The sequence below is a fragment of the Dromaius novaehollandiae genome, chromosome 1 (genome assembly GCF_036370855.1).
Source record: "Dromaius novaehollandiae isolate bDroNov1 chromosome 1, bDroNov1.hap1, whole genome shotgun sequence".
NCBI lineage: Eukaryota > Metazoa > Chordata > Aves > Casuariiformes > Dromaiidae > Dromaius > Dromaius novaehollandiae.
In genome coordinates, this window is record NC_088098.1 from 187,079,322 (window position 1) to 187,096,284 (window position 16,963).

Sequence of the window (16,963 nt, forward strand, 5' to 3'; positions counted from 1 at the left end):
AAGCGGAGGAAAACACAGATTTGGAAAGAAGATACTGATTTAGCTTTCCTGTAATGCCCGGTGCTTCCCTCTCTGCAAAACTTAAGCATTCGGGAGATCTTTAGTAACAAAATCAATAAAATATGTAAAATTGTTTAATTAGATTGAAGGCCCAAAGATAAACCCTTGTGGTAAAAACTTTTACCTTTATTTGCTAGAGCAGTGGTAAAAAGAGCTTCACTGCTCATTTACCCAGAGATCGATTTTCCTTCAAGCTAGGAAAAAACATGCTACATTTAGACAGAAGAAGGCATTGACATACCTTCTCCTGATTTAGAAATTTAGAATACAGGGCAGTGGTCGTTTAAGCATAGATAAAACTATAAAACAAATTACAACTTTACAAATATTCAGAAGGAAGCAAATATATACCTATGTACAAGGAAAAACTGCTGGCAACTATTGTTCAGAGATAAAAGCTTTGAAAGATTGGTTTTATTTCCACTTGCTATAGCTAGTGAATTTACTTCTGAATTTAACACTTATTTCAGATATGATTTATTTAGGTTGTTCAAGTGTCAAGTCTAGTGAATTTTAATGTACGTTTTTGGATACCTTATGATTTTTTACTGAAATAAAGAGAGATCAGTGAGCTCTAACATTTCTACCCTTTTATTAAAGTATTGTCTGATTTATCACATTTGTGTTTTACATTAGTAAAATTTCAGTACTATTTGCATTAATGTCATCATATTTATTTTTATTTCCAAAGAAGCAAACATCACTACATTTATTGCTGTAAAAGTCATACACTGTGTCTCATGAAAATTGATTCTTCTGCCTATAAAATATACCTTTGGAAACAAAATTACTTCACTGATGATAACAATTCAGCTTTGTCTAAATATTAATGGGATGTGTCATAAAGACCTTCTCTCTGAAGGCACGTTATCCTGCAGCTTTCCAAAGGCTGGTTTCTTGCGCCTCCATGTCAAATAGTAATTTCTCAGTGCTAAAACTGAAGTAAATGGAACATCTGAACTGTCATAAGTAATCTTTAAATTACACATGGATGAACTCGGCTAAATTTGTTCAACCTCAGACCTTCTCATAGTCTTTCCAAAGTAGGACTAAGGGTCACCTTTAGTTAACCGTTTTGTTGAGACTTGATTGCATGTTGTTTTGAACCTGGATGGAGTTCTCTGTGTTCATGTTTTTTTAAAATGTGCTCTTCAAACAGTTACTTGGACTCTGTTGCTGAATTATAATGCAGAAAGAAAGGTTTAGGGATTTTTTTTTTTTTTACATTAAAATATATGAGACATTCATGAAGTCTGATGTTCACTGTTGTCTGAAAGTCTGTAGAGGTAAATTGAGAGCTTTTTCAGCCCTCAACTGAGTAATCTGGGAGATCTTTTTTTTCTTTTAGTTTGGATTGTTATTTCAGAGCAAGGGCTTCTCTTCTACCTGAGTGTCAGACTTTGGGGATAAAATTTGTGTTCAAAAGCAGTTTTTGGTGAAGTTTTCTCTTCCCTTCAAATTGCTTAGTTTTCGGTATTTCAGTATCTGCTGTAACATACAGTGTCCTAATAATCCATGATGTTTTCAAGCAGAAATAGAGTAGGAAATTTAATTCAGAGAAGTGCATTTTTTTTTGCCTTATTATTTGTTTGCAGCTGAGCTTTCATAAGGGCTGGTTTGTACTTGCAGATTTTTGGAATTCATTTTGTATGTGTGCTTGTCTGAAGCTTTTATTAATTCTCTTTTTCTTCTATTTTGAAGACTACAGATAGAAGAATCTTCTAAACCTGTCAGGCTATCACAGCAGCTGGACAAAGCTGTAACCACCAATTACAAACCTGTGGCTAATCATCAATATAACGTAAGTAACTTGTAATGTTTTCCCTTTTTCTCTTAGCCAGTACAAGTCTCTTGGGACTTCATAATCTCTATGGACCTGCTGTCCAGACTTTCTGCAGTCATTTCGCTCACTAGCAGGCCGCTATCACTGGAAATGTTCCATGATATCTGTTTTTTTTTCCCTTAGTTTGTTTTCTGGGTATCTTCTTTCTCTCTCAAGACCAGCATCACCAAGGTCTGCCAATTCTAACTCTCCTGTGTTACCTGATGGCAGGCAGATCTCCCTTACACCAGCCTTTTTGAATTTCTTTATTGCATTCTTCCTCTGTTCATTTTTGGAAATGTAATTTTAAAGTTTTGGGATTAAAGGCAGTTTCAGCTTTGAGCTGTGAGATGTGGAAGCACTCCTTTGGGCCAAATAAAATATCACATGGAGGTGGGTAAATGACTAGAAAAGTATCTTTAGTTTCCAGTCCTTTGCAGGGACTGACCTGAGTAGAAAAGGATAACAACTGATAATTTTTTACAGTTTCATACCTTCACAGTACATATTATCTGCATCATTAACTTTGTCAATAATACACCCACACTGCTGTTCCAGATCAGTTGATGTACATATGGACTGTAATGTCCTTTTCCTAAAGATCCTGAGTAATTTGTATGTATGCATATATAATCACTGTTAGTTTGAATGTGAGGAATGTTAAGTCATACTATAAATGAGTCACCATGTTAGTCATTTAAACTTTTACACTTTTTATTAAGATTTTATTTACATAAAACAAATGACAATATACTGTGTGATATTTCAGCATTATTCTGAAAGGCAGTCTATTTCCACAGAACCAAAAATAATCATTTCTCTCTCATGGGACTGTTCGGAGTAGTTACTGTTCAAAGTCAGATCTATACATGGATGAGCATACCAATATAGCTATTTCAGCTAAGGGAATGACATTTAATCAAAATAGTCACACCAGTATATCCTGCTATGTCAATGCAATTTTATAGGAGTATATGGATGCTATGATGCTACTGTTATTTTCCTTCTTTAATTCTGGAATAAGCTATAGTGATACACAAATTCTCTTTATACTGGGAAGCTCTGTCATTTCATTGACGCTAGCAATAAAACTGTACCCTGAAGACAATCTGTGAATCTTTAATCTAGTTGCAAACTGCTGTCCTGTTAGCATCATAAAAATCTGAGTCTTGTGTAAGATTCAGGGATAACTGTGTAACCAGGTTCCTTAAAAAATTATGATGCTTATGCATGCTAATGATAATGTTTTTAGCGGTTACATAGCTGTCCATCTAATGGAAGTCTTTAGGCAACACGTTTACTGTTCGTATCTGGCTAAAGGCATTTCGGTGGGAGAAGTCTAATAGGACATGCTTGTGATTGAATTATCTTGGCCTTCCTGTGACCCTGAAGACCCAGGCAGGACAACTTCCTACATCTTTCCTCTCACTGTGTCTTTTGTTAAAGTTCAGGTTAGATGGCTTGAAGGGCAGAAGACTGGGAGAACAAGTCCACAAGCTTTTTATTTTTCTGATGTTTTGAAGCTGCAGCTGCTTTCTTAAAATGCACTGCATTGCTTCTAATTATATGAAAGCTCCGTTGGGGACAAGACTTTTCACAAGACAAAAGCAAAAAGGTACAAATTACCACACATGCTGACTATGTTCAGTCATCTTCCAGGGATCTGAGGAAGGAATCAGCACCTGCTAACCTAACAAGAGGTAAAATTTCTTGAAGGAAGAGATGATAGAATATTAAATGGGGTTTAAATGTGGCTGCTCCATGTGCCCCTAAATGACGATACAAAAGGAAGGAAAGGAATTAGCCATGTAGGCGGGAAATAGCAATAGCTTGTTTGAATACCAATTTTGTCATTAGTAAGGAAAAGCAAAGTGAGTATTTTCTCTTCAAAAATTGTATTAAAAATGCCTTTTTATTAGCGGAAGTTACAATTCCATTATATTATATACCATAATTATAATTTAGCTTTTCTTCTCTGAGAAAGGGACCTTCATTTTCTGTATATCCATAAATGATATGCATATCTACAGGGTTGCAATGTTAATGTTTTTGCAGCTGGAATCTTCCTATTAGTTAGTTATGTTTCATACTGTAGCAGAAAGTTCTGTGGGCCCAACTGGGCCATCCCTCCATCACTTTCAGATCACGTCTTTCAGCAAATAAACAGAATATCTGGGTCATTATAGAGGCAGTGATCATACTTAATTTTTTTTAAATCTTATTAGTGTAGAACAGAGTATTTATGACCTTACAGGGAACAAAATAATTGATTTTATCCAACCATTTCCAACTACTTCTACCATAATGAGAATTATAAAAAACTGATGTTTGGAGGAATGTATAATCAAATTATGGACAAGTACTGTTATTTTCAATTTCCCTGAAATCTCCAGAAGACATATTCCAAACCCTGCAGAAATTTTTTTTTGAGTTGTAGTATTGTTTGCTGTTGTAAAGGTGCTTTTGTGAAGATAACATTCATTTTAAATGGCTAACGTGTTAATACAACATTAATACAGTGTTGAAGACTGGGCCTGATTGCCAAATTTTAACATGTAGGTTGCTTTCTGCTGTTTTGGGGTACACAAAGAGCAAGAGATACTTGATAGGGTCATCTCAATTTTTTACAGTACCAGAAACCAGGATGATGGCACTGTCTGAAAAATGTGGGAAGAAGGCCTTGGGGTAACAGGAGTTGCATTGTAACCAATACATGCGTAATCCTTACAGCAGTCTTGAGTCAAGAATGGTTCTGATTACCCCTTCAGAGGTTTCTTCTTTATGTTCTCCCCTGTTATCGTTTTCTCTGATTGTAGAGGTTAGTACCAGTGTTCCAGGTGGTAGGAAAAATGTTGTTTCTTTTTCTTCAGTTTAGCACCAGATATGGATTTATTGTACATAGAGATACAGACTGATATTGAGATAGATAGGTATCACCATTTCCATTCTGAGATGGTCTTCAGAATAATAAACCACACTAATTTCACGTTCTTGTAAACAGAAGTTAAAAACAACACTTTTCAAAAGCAAGTTACACTTATTCAGTAAACATCAGCAGTGAGTGGAGGAGAGTTTAAAAAAAAGTGGCCCCTGTAGTAAGTTCTTCTTAGGTAAATTCTTCTTTTTCTAGTTAGCTGGAAGCCCTGCTCCGTGCCATTTACCCTTACTTTTACTTTGCGGGTGTCTTCTGCAGATCTCTGTTCTGTTGATGGGTTGCCTTCACTTAACCAGTTTCCTCTTCCACTGTTCTTTCTGGTCTTCTGCTGCATACATGCACCTTAAGAAGCCCGACAGTGTGAGAAGCTTTACATCTTTCTTGATATCATGTAGCTCTGTCCATGAGACCAGAAGTTGTAGGTGGTGTGTCACACTATGAAAAGCTGTTCAGAAAAAATTCAGTATGGCAGAGGCATTACTTGAGGATGCAGAATTTGTTTTCTCACCTTGGTCAGTCTTTCTAATATTGTGTTGATAGTAGTGGTCCTGATGAGCTTACTGATGAATTTCAGAGTGAGGTTAATGTTTTTGTTCAGGCAGAGCCTAAAAAAGGAGGAGAAGGTTTTGCACTCCCAGTTCCAATTTCAAGGAATTTTGAAAAAAAATGTAAGGCATTTTGATACTTCTTTCAAACATCTTCAGATGAAACCTCTTGGTTTCACTTCTCATGCCTTCCTTACCACCTTTGTATTAACTGTCTGCCAAAGAAGAGTAATACATAGTTTCTGTATTAATGATACCTTCAGGAAGGCAATGTTGGCAGCTTTTCAACAAGCTTAGCTACATACTGTGAAGATAAACAAAGAGAAATTGATTTTTGTAGGAAGTCTTGCAGGGGAAAACTAGCAACTTCTACTCTTGACAGCTTGTTCTAAAATGGTGCTTCCTTGAAATCAAATCATATTTTAATGCTTTTTAAATTTAAAAACTGCACTGTTTTAAATAAATCTAAATCAGTTTACAGTGTACATGCATTCTGTAACATGACTCAGTATTTTGAGCCTACTGCAAAGAACATCTTGTTTGCAAAGAAAATAGAAAGCAAGAAAATGAAAGGGTGCATTGTAACTTGGTATGAACAGTGTATTCACAAGACAAAAGAAGAAAGCAACAACAGATACCATGCTTTTTTTTTAAATAGCATTTCACAATGCTCTCTGTTTTTAGACAACAGTGGGAGCTGTTGCTGAAGTTGGAGGCAAATAGTAGTGTTGCTAATTAAAATATTGGCAACTGGGACACCAATTGCAGATTACTTGTTTTCAACAAAGGGAGAGTTTGATCATCAGTTTTATGTGAGTTGTTTTCATACATTAATGAATTATTAATTTTGAAATATTCACATTGCAGGCATATAGGGAATGCAAACACTCCTCTTCAATTTATTTTAGATAATCCAGAGAATGTAAAATAGAAAGTCCTACTACGGAGAGTTCACTGAGCTGCTAAAATAACAGAGAAAGAAGAATGCTGAGCGTTAGGGTTTACCAGCAAATAAAGACTATGCTTCAGTTAAAAATGCTACTTCATTTTTTTTTTCTAGCGGACTGTTATTCAGATCATTAGGATTTGATACCCAGTCATGAAACAGTCCTATCAGAGACTTAGCATCAGTGAAGATAATTTTGAGAATTTCCATATCATTGCTTTGTTGTTTGTAGGAAGCATCAGCATTAAAACATGAATAGTTTTTTTCTCCATGTGGAGATAAGTTGCTAGCTAAGCAGATTTGTCACTATATCTTATTTGAAGAGGTACAATAATACCTTGGATCTTCTTAATTGTTCTTGGAGATTGTCTTGATAGTCACTGTAACTTTTCCCATCATTCCCATATTACTTACCCTTTATTCCCATAACTGTGCCAAATACAGATTGAATAGCCTCAGTATTTACTTCTTGTTCTTGCTCCTTAAAAAGAAAACAAAAAGCAAGAAAGGATAAGATTGGTTTCTTCCTTCATTTCAGCTTAACCTTCCACCTGAGGAGGTTGCAGCTGGTTTCTGTTTCTGTTTTTATTCTTCTTGTTCATTTTGTTTTTGTTGTTTGGAGAGGTAGAAAATTGCAGAAAGGTTGGTAAGAACAGACATAATAGCTGCAGTTGCGGCAGAGTTATGTAGCCTGTAACTGGCTGTCTTTCAGCTTTCACACCACATCTTTCAACTTTTATTTTTGAGTCAGAGAAAAGATACCAACCTCAGAAAAAGATGCAGAGATCTTAACACTGCAGAGTAACCTCAAATGTTTACAGGAAGCCAGAGGTCAGCCAAGCTATTACAAACAGAGATGGCATCGCCTTTCCAGCTATCTTCTGGAAGCATCAGATGCTTTTGTGGCAACAAATGAAGGCCAGATAATCCATCTCCTCCTCTTGTAAAATACTAACACGTGCATACATTTAAAACGTCATTATCAAGCTAATGTCCCCAGCCCCAGTGTCCCACAACCACTGTCTTGAATGTAATAGGTGCCTATGGTGAAGTCGGTACGGTGCTGCTTGGTGGTGTTAGCCAGGATAGAGATTCATAGCTTCACTGGAAAATTCTGTGGATCCATAAGTCAAAGGAGGTTGAAAACTCGGGCTCAAGAAAGCCCATTGCAGTTGATTTTGGTGGCTAACCTGAGAAAACTGCTTCCAAGAAAACAGAGTGTTAATGCCTTGATTTTTGAAGAGGACCCCATAAAGTTGCAGTTCTTACCTTCCTTGCTATGTGCAAGGAAATACACAAACATCTCAGCCCAGTTCTTTCTGCAAAAGAAAGGGGCCTCTCTAAGTGTAAATGAAAGATTTCTCCACCAAATTTTATGTTAATTAATCCTACAGGGTAGTAATTCCTGTCTTTGACTGTGAAGTAGCAAAAGAAAAGACTTCCAAAATATACAGTGAAATGGAATTCTGATCATAATAGGTGCTTTCCAATGATAACATGAAATGTAAACTTTAGACTGTTGGCTGAGATAGATGTGACAAATTCATGTATTTTTTTTAAGACCAAAGGGACAATTATCGTAACAACATAAATTTAAAATGCATGTCTTGAAGCCTGTGTACTTCATTGTCCTCAGGATGCACACATGTCCTTGCAGCAAGTCCCTACCCCTTTGTATTGAGTTAGAGCATGACAGCATGACAGTGGTAGATGCATAATTAGTAGATGATTGCTCTTGAGAAATGCTTTCTCTGGTAGGAAAAAATAAGTGTTCAGCATATACCTTCTTAGGAAATTCTCACTTGAACCAGATGTAAATTAAATGCGCTTTTAACACTGTAAACTTTGGCTCGTGTCAGACCAGTTGAAAATGAGTTGCCAAGAACTTTTGGCAATCAAACAGTAGATTGAGTATACTACTTATGTTGCAGGTAGCAGAAGAAGCAGGCACTTAGCCTCTCATAGGTCTCATGTTTCATCCTACATTTCATGCAATGAAGGGCCAGTCTCCTCCTCCTTCCCAGTCTTTGGATCATTTCTTTTGGTGCTTCATACAGCAAGCCTTGTTATTGTACCAGGATGTGGGTAGTGCTGCATTTTGCAGACTCAGCTGTGTTTCCTCCCTGTTCAGACGTAGCCTGTAGGTCATAGTAGACTTTTAGATGATTTGAGATTTTTCCTTTCTTCTTCGGTACCTGAATGACCATGGAAATGTACCCAGTAGAGAGCTAGCTGTCTGCTTTGTCGGTGAAGTTGCAAGGCAGGTAGCCCTGAGTACACCTCTGGCCATGCTGCTTGGTAAAGAATTCAACGTAGAGTCAGGGAAACGTATTGTGCTCTTTATCTCCGTAATGATTTTCTATTGTAATAATGGATCCTGATCATATATGGGATTTGTAGTTTTGGCTGAGTAGACTTGGTCAGATACTTTTTAACATCATTGTAGTTACACTGCATGTGTTTATAGCTCGATACAGTCTACTTGTATTATACTTATTTAAGTGTAAATAGTGACACTATCCTGGTAGAGAAAAAGAAAGGAATCCACATCAGGGCTTCTCAAGCACACAATTAAAATGTTTTCAAGGTCAACAGAGAGTCCTTATGAATTGTCTGTTGGACTTTGAGAAGAAAGGAAATATTTCAACATACTATTATTTATAGCAAAGCCAATGTCCTAGATTTATGCTTCTACTCTAGTTTCTGCAGCATAGTTATTCTGCTGTAGATCCTGGCACCCAGGCTGATGTTATGTAAAGCTGTGTTACTTGGTGCTGCAGTTTGCTATTGTTACAAAGCTGTTACCATTTTAAAGATTTTTTTTAAATAGAGAGGCTAAAGATGTAAAGAATCATTACAATATAATAAATCACAAAAATATATTACTGGATGAAAATCAGTTGTATAGGTTTGTGCAGGTTGTGTCTTTTATTACACTGTCATAAAGTTGGAAAGGCAGAAAAGCATTTGGATACACAAGCCCATCTTCAGATTGTGAGCAGAAGCAACAAACTTCAAGCTACGGGTTGGGAACAATTCTTCTCACTCCATTTAATGACATAAAGCAGTTTCAGAATTTGAAAGAGGAGTTTGGCTGGCCAGAGGCTTACGAGCAAGGGTAATAGTCTTTAGCCTCTTTGGGACAAACACCAAGAGACAGGCTGTTATCACTCAGAGTGTAGGAGGGAGTTAGCTGGAGATGGGCGATGGGAAAAATTAAATTGTGCCATAAAACTAATACCTCTATGATAAACAAGATTTTTAGTATCCCGTAGAACCATGAGTTTTCCTTTCTAGGCTTCTCTGAGGATTTTCCTTGAGGATCAGTTTTGAGACATCAGAGGTAGAATGATCCTTTTACAAAAATATTATCCCGCTGACAACCAGGCCATTACTGATTGTTTGAATGTTGTGTTGTGCTACTTTGGATCCACCTATCTAGTTTCCCTGACAGCATTTGGTGATTACATGAAATATATTAAATTCTGGGACACATGAGTCAGTTCCAGGGAGTTTGATAGTTCTGTTATTGAGGGATTTGTTGAGGTTGTTGGGGAGATGTATTGGCAAATTTTGCATTTGTTGCTCTGTCATGCTTGGATTTTGTTTGGTGCGCACTGTCTGTGAAAATCTTGTTTCTGATTGTGTATTTGGTAAAATGCAGGAAGTATTGTTGGAGGCTCATGGAGATAAAAGTTTCACAAAAATGTCTTTAAGATACTATCATCTTTTGCAGATTGTAGTGGTTTAATACTTTTTGATATATATTCTAGAATAGGATGGAAGGTGCCAATGAGGTGCCTGTACTTGCTTGGAGTTTGCTCCTTGGACTATAGTAAGCTTTTCTGTGATGCATAGGTTTCTCCTGAAGAGATACCACCCATTGGCTAGAAGTGTGTCTTTACATGGTAGGGATTGTGTTCGTATTGATGGCGATTGTCTCAATGTTCTCCGGAACAGATGAGGTGGCATCTACAGGCCTGGCTGCACACTACAGGCATTTGCATGTACTTTGGATAGGTATTGCGGTGATTGTGGATAAAGCTGTGTCAGTCTGTGGATTTTCCTGAATATGATAATTTGTAAATTGCTGAATTTAATATTTGTGATGATAATTTGTGATGTTACTTCAAAAGTTGATATCAAGAGAGGTGGAGTGAAAATTCCAGCTTAGTTCAGATTCCTGTACTGTTGTTAATTCTCTCTTTAGATTTAGGCACATTTTACAGGATCTGTTTCTGTTTTTCTTTCCTGGTTAAAGCAGAGGTATTTACTTATCTGAAAAGCTTATTGTGCTGAGGACAAAATGCTTAATTTTAGTTCATAAAAGAGCATTTGAGTGCTCAAAAAAATTTTTTTCAGATGAAAAGCACTGAGTCATTGAATAGTGTTTTATTAAATAGGCTTTTTATGTCTTAATATTCCACACTGAGAATTATCCAGTGTTACATCTGAATGTCTATAAAATGTGTTTTGTATCTAATTGATAGATTGAATATGAAAAGAAAAAGAAAGAAGATGGAAAACGGGCTCGAGCTGATAAACAGCAAGTGTTGGACATGCTTTTTTCAGCCTTCGAGAAACATCAGTATTACAACATTAAAGACCTGGTGGACATAACCAAACAGCCAGTGGTATGTACGGTGGTATGGTAGTAGTCTTATAATATAAATATTTTCAGTAGTTACTATTGTTTATGTTTTCCATATATAGCAAATATTTTAGTATATACCACATGCCTTTGAAACAGATCTCTAAATGTTACAACAAATGGAAATCATCACATTTTACAATTCACTTTTGGAGAACTTTGTAGCATACTAAGCATTGCAATGAGCTTGCTGTTCCTTGGCAGAATGGGTTCAAGTAACTTAAAAGGTCTTTTTCTTATTTGGATTCTGTTCAGTATTAGAAATCAGATTCTTTAATGCTTTGATGTCTCCGATGCTGCTTCTATCCTTACTGAAGTAATAACCTAGTTCTCTTGCTGTCATCAACCGCATACTGAAGTGGGCGAGTCAGACCCTCATGCAGCCTCTGACCTTTACCTTGGCATAACAAGAGGGGCTATTCTTGTCTGTGGGTCTAGAAAATTGTGGTGTTGTTTCAGATTTCATAGAATTAGTATTAAATGCACACATTATCCATGCCAGGAGCTCAGGCATCATGCCAAGACCCCCCAAATGGATTTCCTTTGCAGACAGAAGGACTTTTAGAGTAGAGGTTTGGGGATCTGATGTTTAGGAGTTGTGTTGTTTTGTTTTTAAACACTGTGTTGGTACATGAACTGGAAAAGGCATGAACACGTATGCTCACGTGATGATTATGTTATCCTGCAGTATTTGCCAGGCCCTGTATCTATGAACCCTAATTTCCCAGTTCTTTCCCTTCTTTCCCTGTTCAAGCTTTGCTTGAACAGACCAGGCAGCAGTGGGGTGAGGCAGCGACACATGAGTGACTGTTGCTTGCTGACCAAATGCAGCTGCAACGGCTGTAGTCCTTGAGCAGAGATGGGGCAGCAGGTCAGGAAACCTTATTGCCAGTGTCTTTATCTCCTTCCGTCTGCTTGCTTTATCACAAATGAGCACCTGTAGGAGATAAAGTTCTGACATAGAAAAATTCAGAGTTTGTAGAATCAGTGTTTTTTTGTTTTTGTTTTTTTTGTATAAACAGCTTATTTTGTAAGACTAGCAGAGCCTGTTTTCCAAAGACATACATTCCCTAAACTTTACCCCACCTTCATCTCCCAGCTCCCTTCCCATGCTCCCACTGTCCTGTGTGAAACTCGCATTGTGGTTATTGGTCAGCTGGCTTCTGTTGAACAGCATTTATAACAGCTGGTTTTGCTTGTTTTCTTCTGTGGTTTTGGTATCTTTGATATTTTGATTTTTCTGCTACTGACTGTGATATCTATCCACAACGCAGCTGTGGTTTTCAGAAAACTTAAAGGAACTTAATTATGTTTGAGTTTAAATTAACCATCAATTTCAAAGTAGAGGGGAGGCAGATGAAGGAACAGTGACAGCTGGATTATAGAAATTCTGATTCCTTTGGAAATGAGAGGAAAAAAATGGAAACATTTACTAGTTTTGTCCAAATTCATATTAAGAATAAAGTGGATCTATATCAGAGGATTTGAATAATATAAAATGCACAATCCATTCAGTTGAGAAGCTGCACAAAGATCTTACCCGATTCAGATACCTGTAGGTCCACTTTGCTGTAGTACCTTAGCATAAACTGTCAAATAATGTATTCATTTCTTCTATTTCATTTATTTATCTAATCAGTCAGCTCCTTATGTGTGTGGCAGAGAAGGCTGGTAGGACATGGGAGTTGAGGAGGAAGAAGGAATAGGAGGAACATAAGGAGAGAGTGGCAAGAAAATTCTGGGATTTTTTTTAATAGAAGATAGGTGTTACAGTCACTGTCCTGATCACTTTGAATGTTAGTAGGTGCAGATATATCCCATCTAACATAACCGAGGGCCACCAGCTAGAAATATTGTCACCTCACTTTAGCCGTCAGAGGGAAAAAAGATCTTTTCGTCCTGTGTTGTGATTTGCCTCTTGGATGTATCTGTCTTTCTATATTGACTCAAAGGAGCCTGGCAAAACTGTGCTTCTGGCACAAGTTTCTTCTTTAGCACCAAAAGTTGGGCAAAATGAATCAATTTTTTGTCTTAGTCACTGCCTTAAGGATTGGATGGTATAGGGTAGTTTTGTCTTCTGTGTTTACAAAATGCCTCATATGAATACTTTTATTACATTTATGATAAATTTCTATATCAATCTGTATACTTGCTGCTGTTTTCGTGATATGCTCTTGAATAACTGTATTCTGCCCATAGCATAGTGGATCTATTTTATGTACTTTGATCTTAGCAAACCTAACCATTATTTTCAACCACTATAGTAATTCAGACACATTAAAAGAAAATTGTATACTAATTTGACCCAACATCACGTTTTATCTTGGCAATATCTTTGCCTCTCTGTTTCTCATTTGAGTCTCTCTAGCCATGACTAAAAATCCTGAAGTTTCACAGTCAGCAGCTGGAAGGGCTCTGTACCTGCGCTGGTCCTTATACTGGTCCCTCACCATCTGCTTAGGCAGTGTCTAGATGACAGCTGATATGCTCTTATTTATCTGAGGGCTCCTGAGATTTATCAAACTGTTAAATCCTTTTCCCCTGAGTGGACTGCGCAGTCTCAGTCTCGAACTGTGCGTGCAAGTACTGACTCCTTGCTAATTCCCAGCTGAATTTTTGCCATAGGTGTTTATGCCCTTCTAGTTTCCTCATAAATAGATATTCAGAGAAGATAAATGAACTAAATCCTCTTTCTGACATCTTTCTTTGTTCACTTGACAGCCAATATGGTGGTAGATTTAAAATTATCTTTCAGTACATCACCTACCACTCATCTAAACCTACCATAATTTCCCAACTGAGTTCCCTTTAAAAACTTCTCTAGGGAGCTGCTAATGGAATTCATTTCCACTTAAAAAATATTAGCCGTAGTTTTCTGCAGTGTTAGCCAGTTTTCACTCAGTGTATAGGTTTTCCTGATGCCGCAGACTTTAACCTCTGGTGTGGAACTTTTTTCTTTTCTGAAAATAAAGTATCTGTTCCTAATGCCCCCGTGATATTACTGTTCACAGAGCTGCTATACCGCATAAAAAAAATTTAAAATGCCAACAGGTTGAATAGGCATGTTTTCCCCATGCTGTAAAGGGTTGGCTGTTAAATAATCTCTGCTGAAGTGTTCACTGCTTTATTTTCTGTCATAGTGTCTAGGATTTTCTGGGTATGTATTTTCTCCTCTGAATTTTTAAGTGTTGTTATTTTCAGAATTGAGAAAAAAAATGTACTGCTGCTGTCTCTTCTGCTCCCATTATAATGAAGTTCTAGATGCTTACACCACTGGCTAGCGATATTTAAAATGCACTTTCTAAAGGGATCAAAATCTTGGTTAGTCAAGTAACGAATAAATGAGGGCAGTTTTCTTGCATAATGGTAAATGTAAATAGCGAATGGAATCCTTGCTACAGAATATATTCAAGGCTGCACAGGACGGTACTGCCGGCTTTCTTTTGAGCTCCTGGAATCGCAAAGTAAGTCTGTTCTGAATACAAACTACTGCCATATTAGGGGAAACTGGGTTTTGTATGTTTCTGACAAAAAAACAACCAATTGCAGTAGTAGGCAAATCTATTGTCACCTACCCAGAGGTAAATGCTGAGTGCTCCATAGAAATCATTGTAGCAATTCTAGATTTGGATTGAGAACAGAATACGCTTTTTGTGTGAGCAATCAAATATTTATAAAGAATGGGAGCAGTGGTCTAATTTGAACTGTATCTTTTCAGAATAGTGTAGACTGTCTGCATTTTTTTCTTATATTGAAGCTTTAGCTAGTGGGTTGTCCTAAATGTGGTATTGTTTGGGTTCCCTCCCCCGGAGTTTCAGAATGTTTCTCAGGGCCTGGAAGAAAGCTTCTGTTTCAGCTTTGCAGGAGTTTTTTTATCCCCTAATTCTGTAACAACATTTCACTTTTTATGAAAAAAATCATAAGGAAAGGTGTAAGAGAACAGAGGATGCCTTAAATATACCAACAGATTATCCACAGATTAATTTCTGCGTTACAATTATATGTATATAAACATTACAGAATCCCTTTCCCAGATGAGATTGTGGATCCCTGTTTAGTATTCACCAGTGTCCAAAATGCAGTATGTGGCATCTGTGAAGAAAGTGGAAATGAGCAGTTTCTCTTGACAGAAAGATGATATATTATCAGACTGAGCACTATACTTTAAGATGCTCTTCAAAACATTGTCTGTTGCCCACACATCTTTCTTTGTCTTAGCATGTATACATACATACATATATATAAAATATATATATTCTGTTTCTTGCAATGCTGCAGTGAATTAACTGGCATATCTTTGTAATTGTTTCAATATCAGTCTTTAAAGCAGACTCTAAGTGTATTGTTAAGCTGAACACCCTCAAGAGTGTCCTTCAAAGAATCACCCCAAATTCTTACCCCAAAGTCTTGGCCTCTGATCACTTATGGTGACATTACAGACAAAAAAAAAGGGAAAAAAAAACCCCAAACTTTGCTTGCAGTGTTAAGATTTACAGATGTGCGTGTTGTAAAATGGACTGTTAGCTCCACTCATTTGTATGTCCATGTATCTGATCTGACAGGGCAGTCGCTCCAGTGGAGCGCAGCCGTGCGGGAGGTCCTGGTTCCTGGAAGAAGTGATCTTGTAGGAAAAATCATGTCCTCTGACCTCGTCTAGTCCAGTCACTTGTTCTCAAGTGAGAGTGAGTGTAGGATTATCCCTGATTTATAGTTGTCTAAAAGCTCCAACAGGTCAGCATTACCTAGTGACGCAGGGTGGTTTTCCAAGCTAATGGCCTCAGCTGCCCTCCACAAAACCATGGTGTCCTGTCCCCTCCCTGGAGCAGGGATGGCAAACGCAAGTATGTTCCCCGTCCACAGGTGCTTCAGCTCGCAGTCCTGCTGGCCACCTTAACCTGCCCTTGCTAGGGGCAGAGACACTACGTCGCTCTTCATTTTGGGTTGGTTTGTTCAGTTATTCTGTTGAATTTTTGCTCTTGGAAGTCTGGGCTGTTTCTCTGAGAGAAGCGGGACTGCTCAGCGACAGGGTCTGACAAGCAGGTCCGGTTAAAAGTAGCCCTCTTTTATCAGCATGGATGGCTTGGAGGTCTGCGTAAGCAGCTAGAGGTGAGAACTGCATAGTGGAAAATGCCACCCAAAGGTACTGCCACCACACAGCAGTGCTGCTGGAGCTGTGCACCATGGTAGCCGTGAGGGTTTTGCGCAGTCTGACTCCTTCGTATGGTCGCACTTTGTGACCTGGCTCCCAAGATGTCGATTAAGCCACCCAGCCCAGTAGCTGCATGTGGATGTGCTTAATGTGACTCAGCTGCTGTCGGTATTTTGGGTTTGGATTTGGGTGTGGGTTTGTGGGGCTTTTTTTTTTTTTTTTTTTTTGAATTCTCATGAATCTGTGCTTGTGGTCAAGAGCAGGATTTAACCTTGAATGCGAATACGTTTCTTCATGCACTCTGACGTATTTTGAAGGGTCTGTCAGTGGCACTGTGCAAAGCTGTCTCACGTGCGTGCACAAGGGTTGCAAACAAAGCCGTGCGTGTGCAAGTACATGAACGTACTCGTATGCACACACAGCTTTTCTGCCTGCCTTGATCACCTCTTTGCAAACGTGCCATGCAGTAGCCTTATCGTTGTACAAAGGTGTTTGCACACTAATTGCTGGTTTTGCAAGTACTTTTGTCTTAGCTCTCTGACTAGCCTGTCTCATGTCAAATATGACAGCAGCTCTACGTTAGATCAGATTCAGTAAGGCGCATTAGAAGACTTATATCGATCTCTTGCTGCCACCTGCTGGGTTTCGTGTCGAAGGCACGAAGAGTCGTCCCTGCAGTACAAAATGAACACCCGCTTCCCATGCTCTGCTCCAGCCCACGGCCACTTTAGTCGAAGAATTGAGAGAAGAGCCTAAAAAAACAGTCTGCATATGCAGTCTGCTCTACTGATTTTTCTTACTTAGAAGATGAAGCAATCTTTTAAATAGCCCTCACTGACATGGGGTAGATTTTTT

The 16,963-nt window shown here is 38.0% G+C and overlaps 1 protein-coding gene across 2 annotated transcripts in view; it reads left to right on the plus strand.

Moving 5' to 3' along the window:
* GTF2F2 (general transcription factor IIF subunit 2) overlaps nucleotides 1-16,963 on the plus strand; it is a 92,540-nt gene that overhangs the window by 72,848 nt on the left and 2,729 nt on the right. For both annotated transcript variants that reach the window (XM_026108415.2, XM_026108416.2), the window contains 2 exons: nucleotides 1,762-1,861; nucleotides 10,799-10,942. In XM_026108415.2, coding sequence (XP_025964200.1) covers nucleotides 1,762-1,861; nucleotides 10,799-10,942 — 244 coding nt within the window. The remainder of the gene's footprint in view (nucleotides 1-1,761; nucleotides 1,862-10,798; nucleotides 10,943-16,963) is intronic.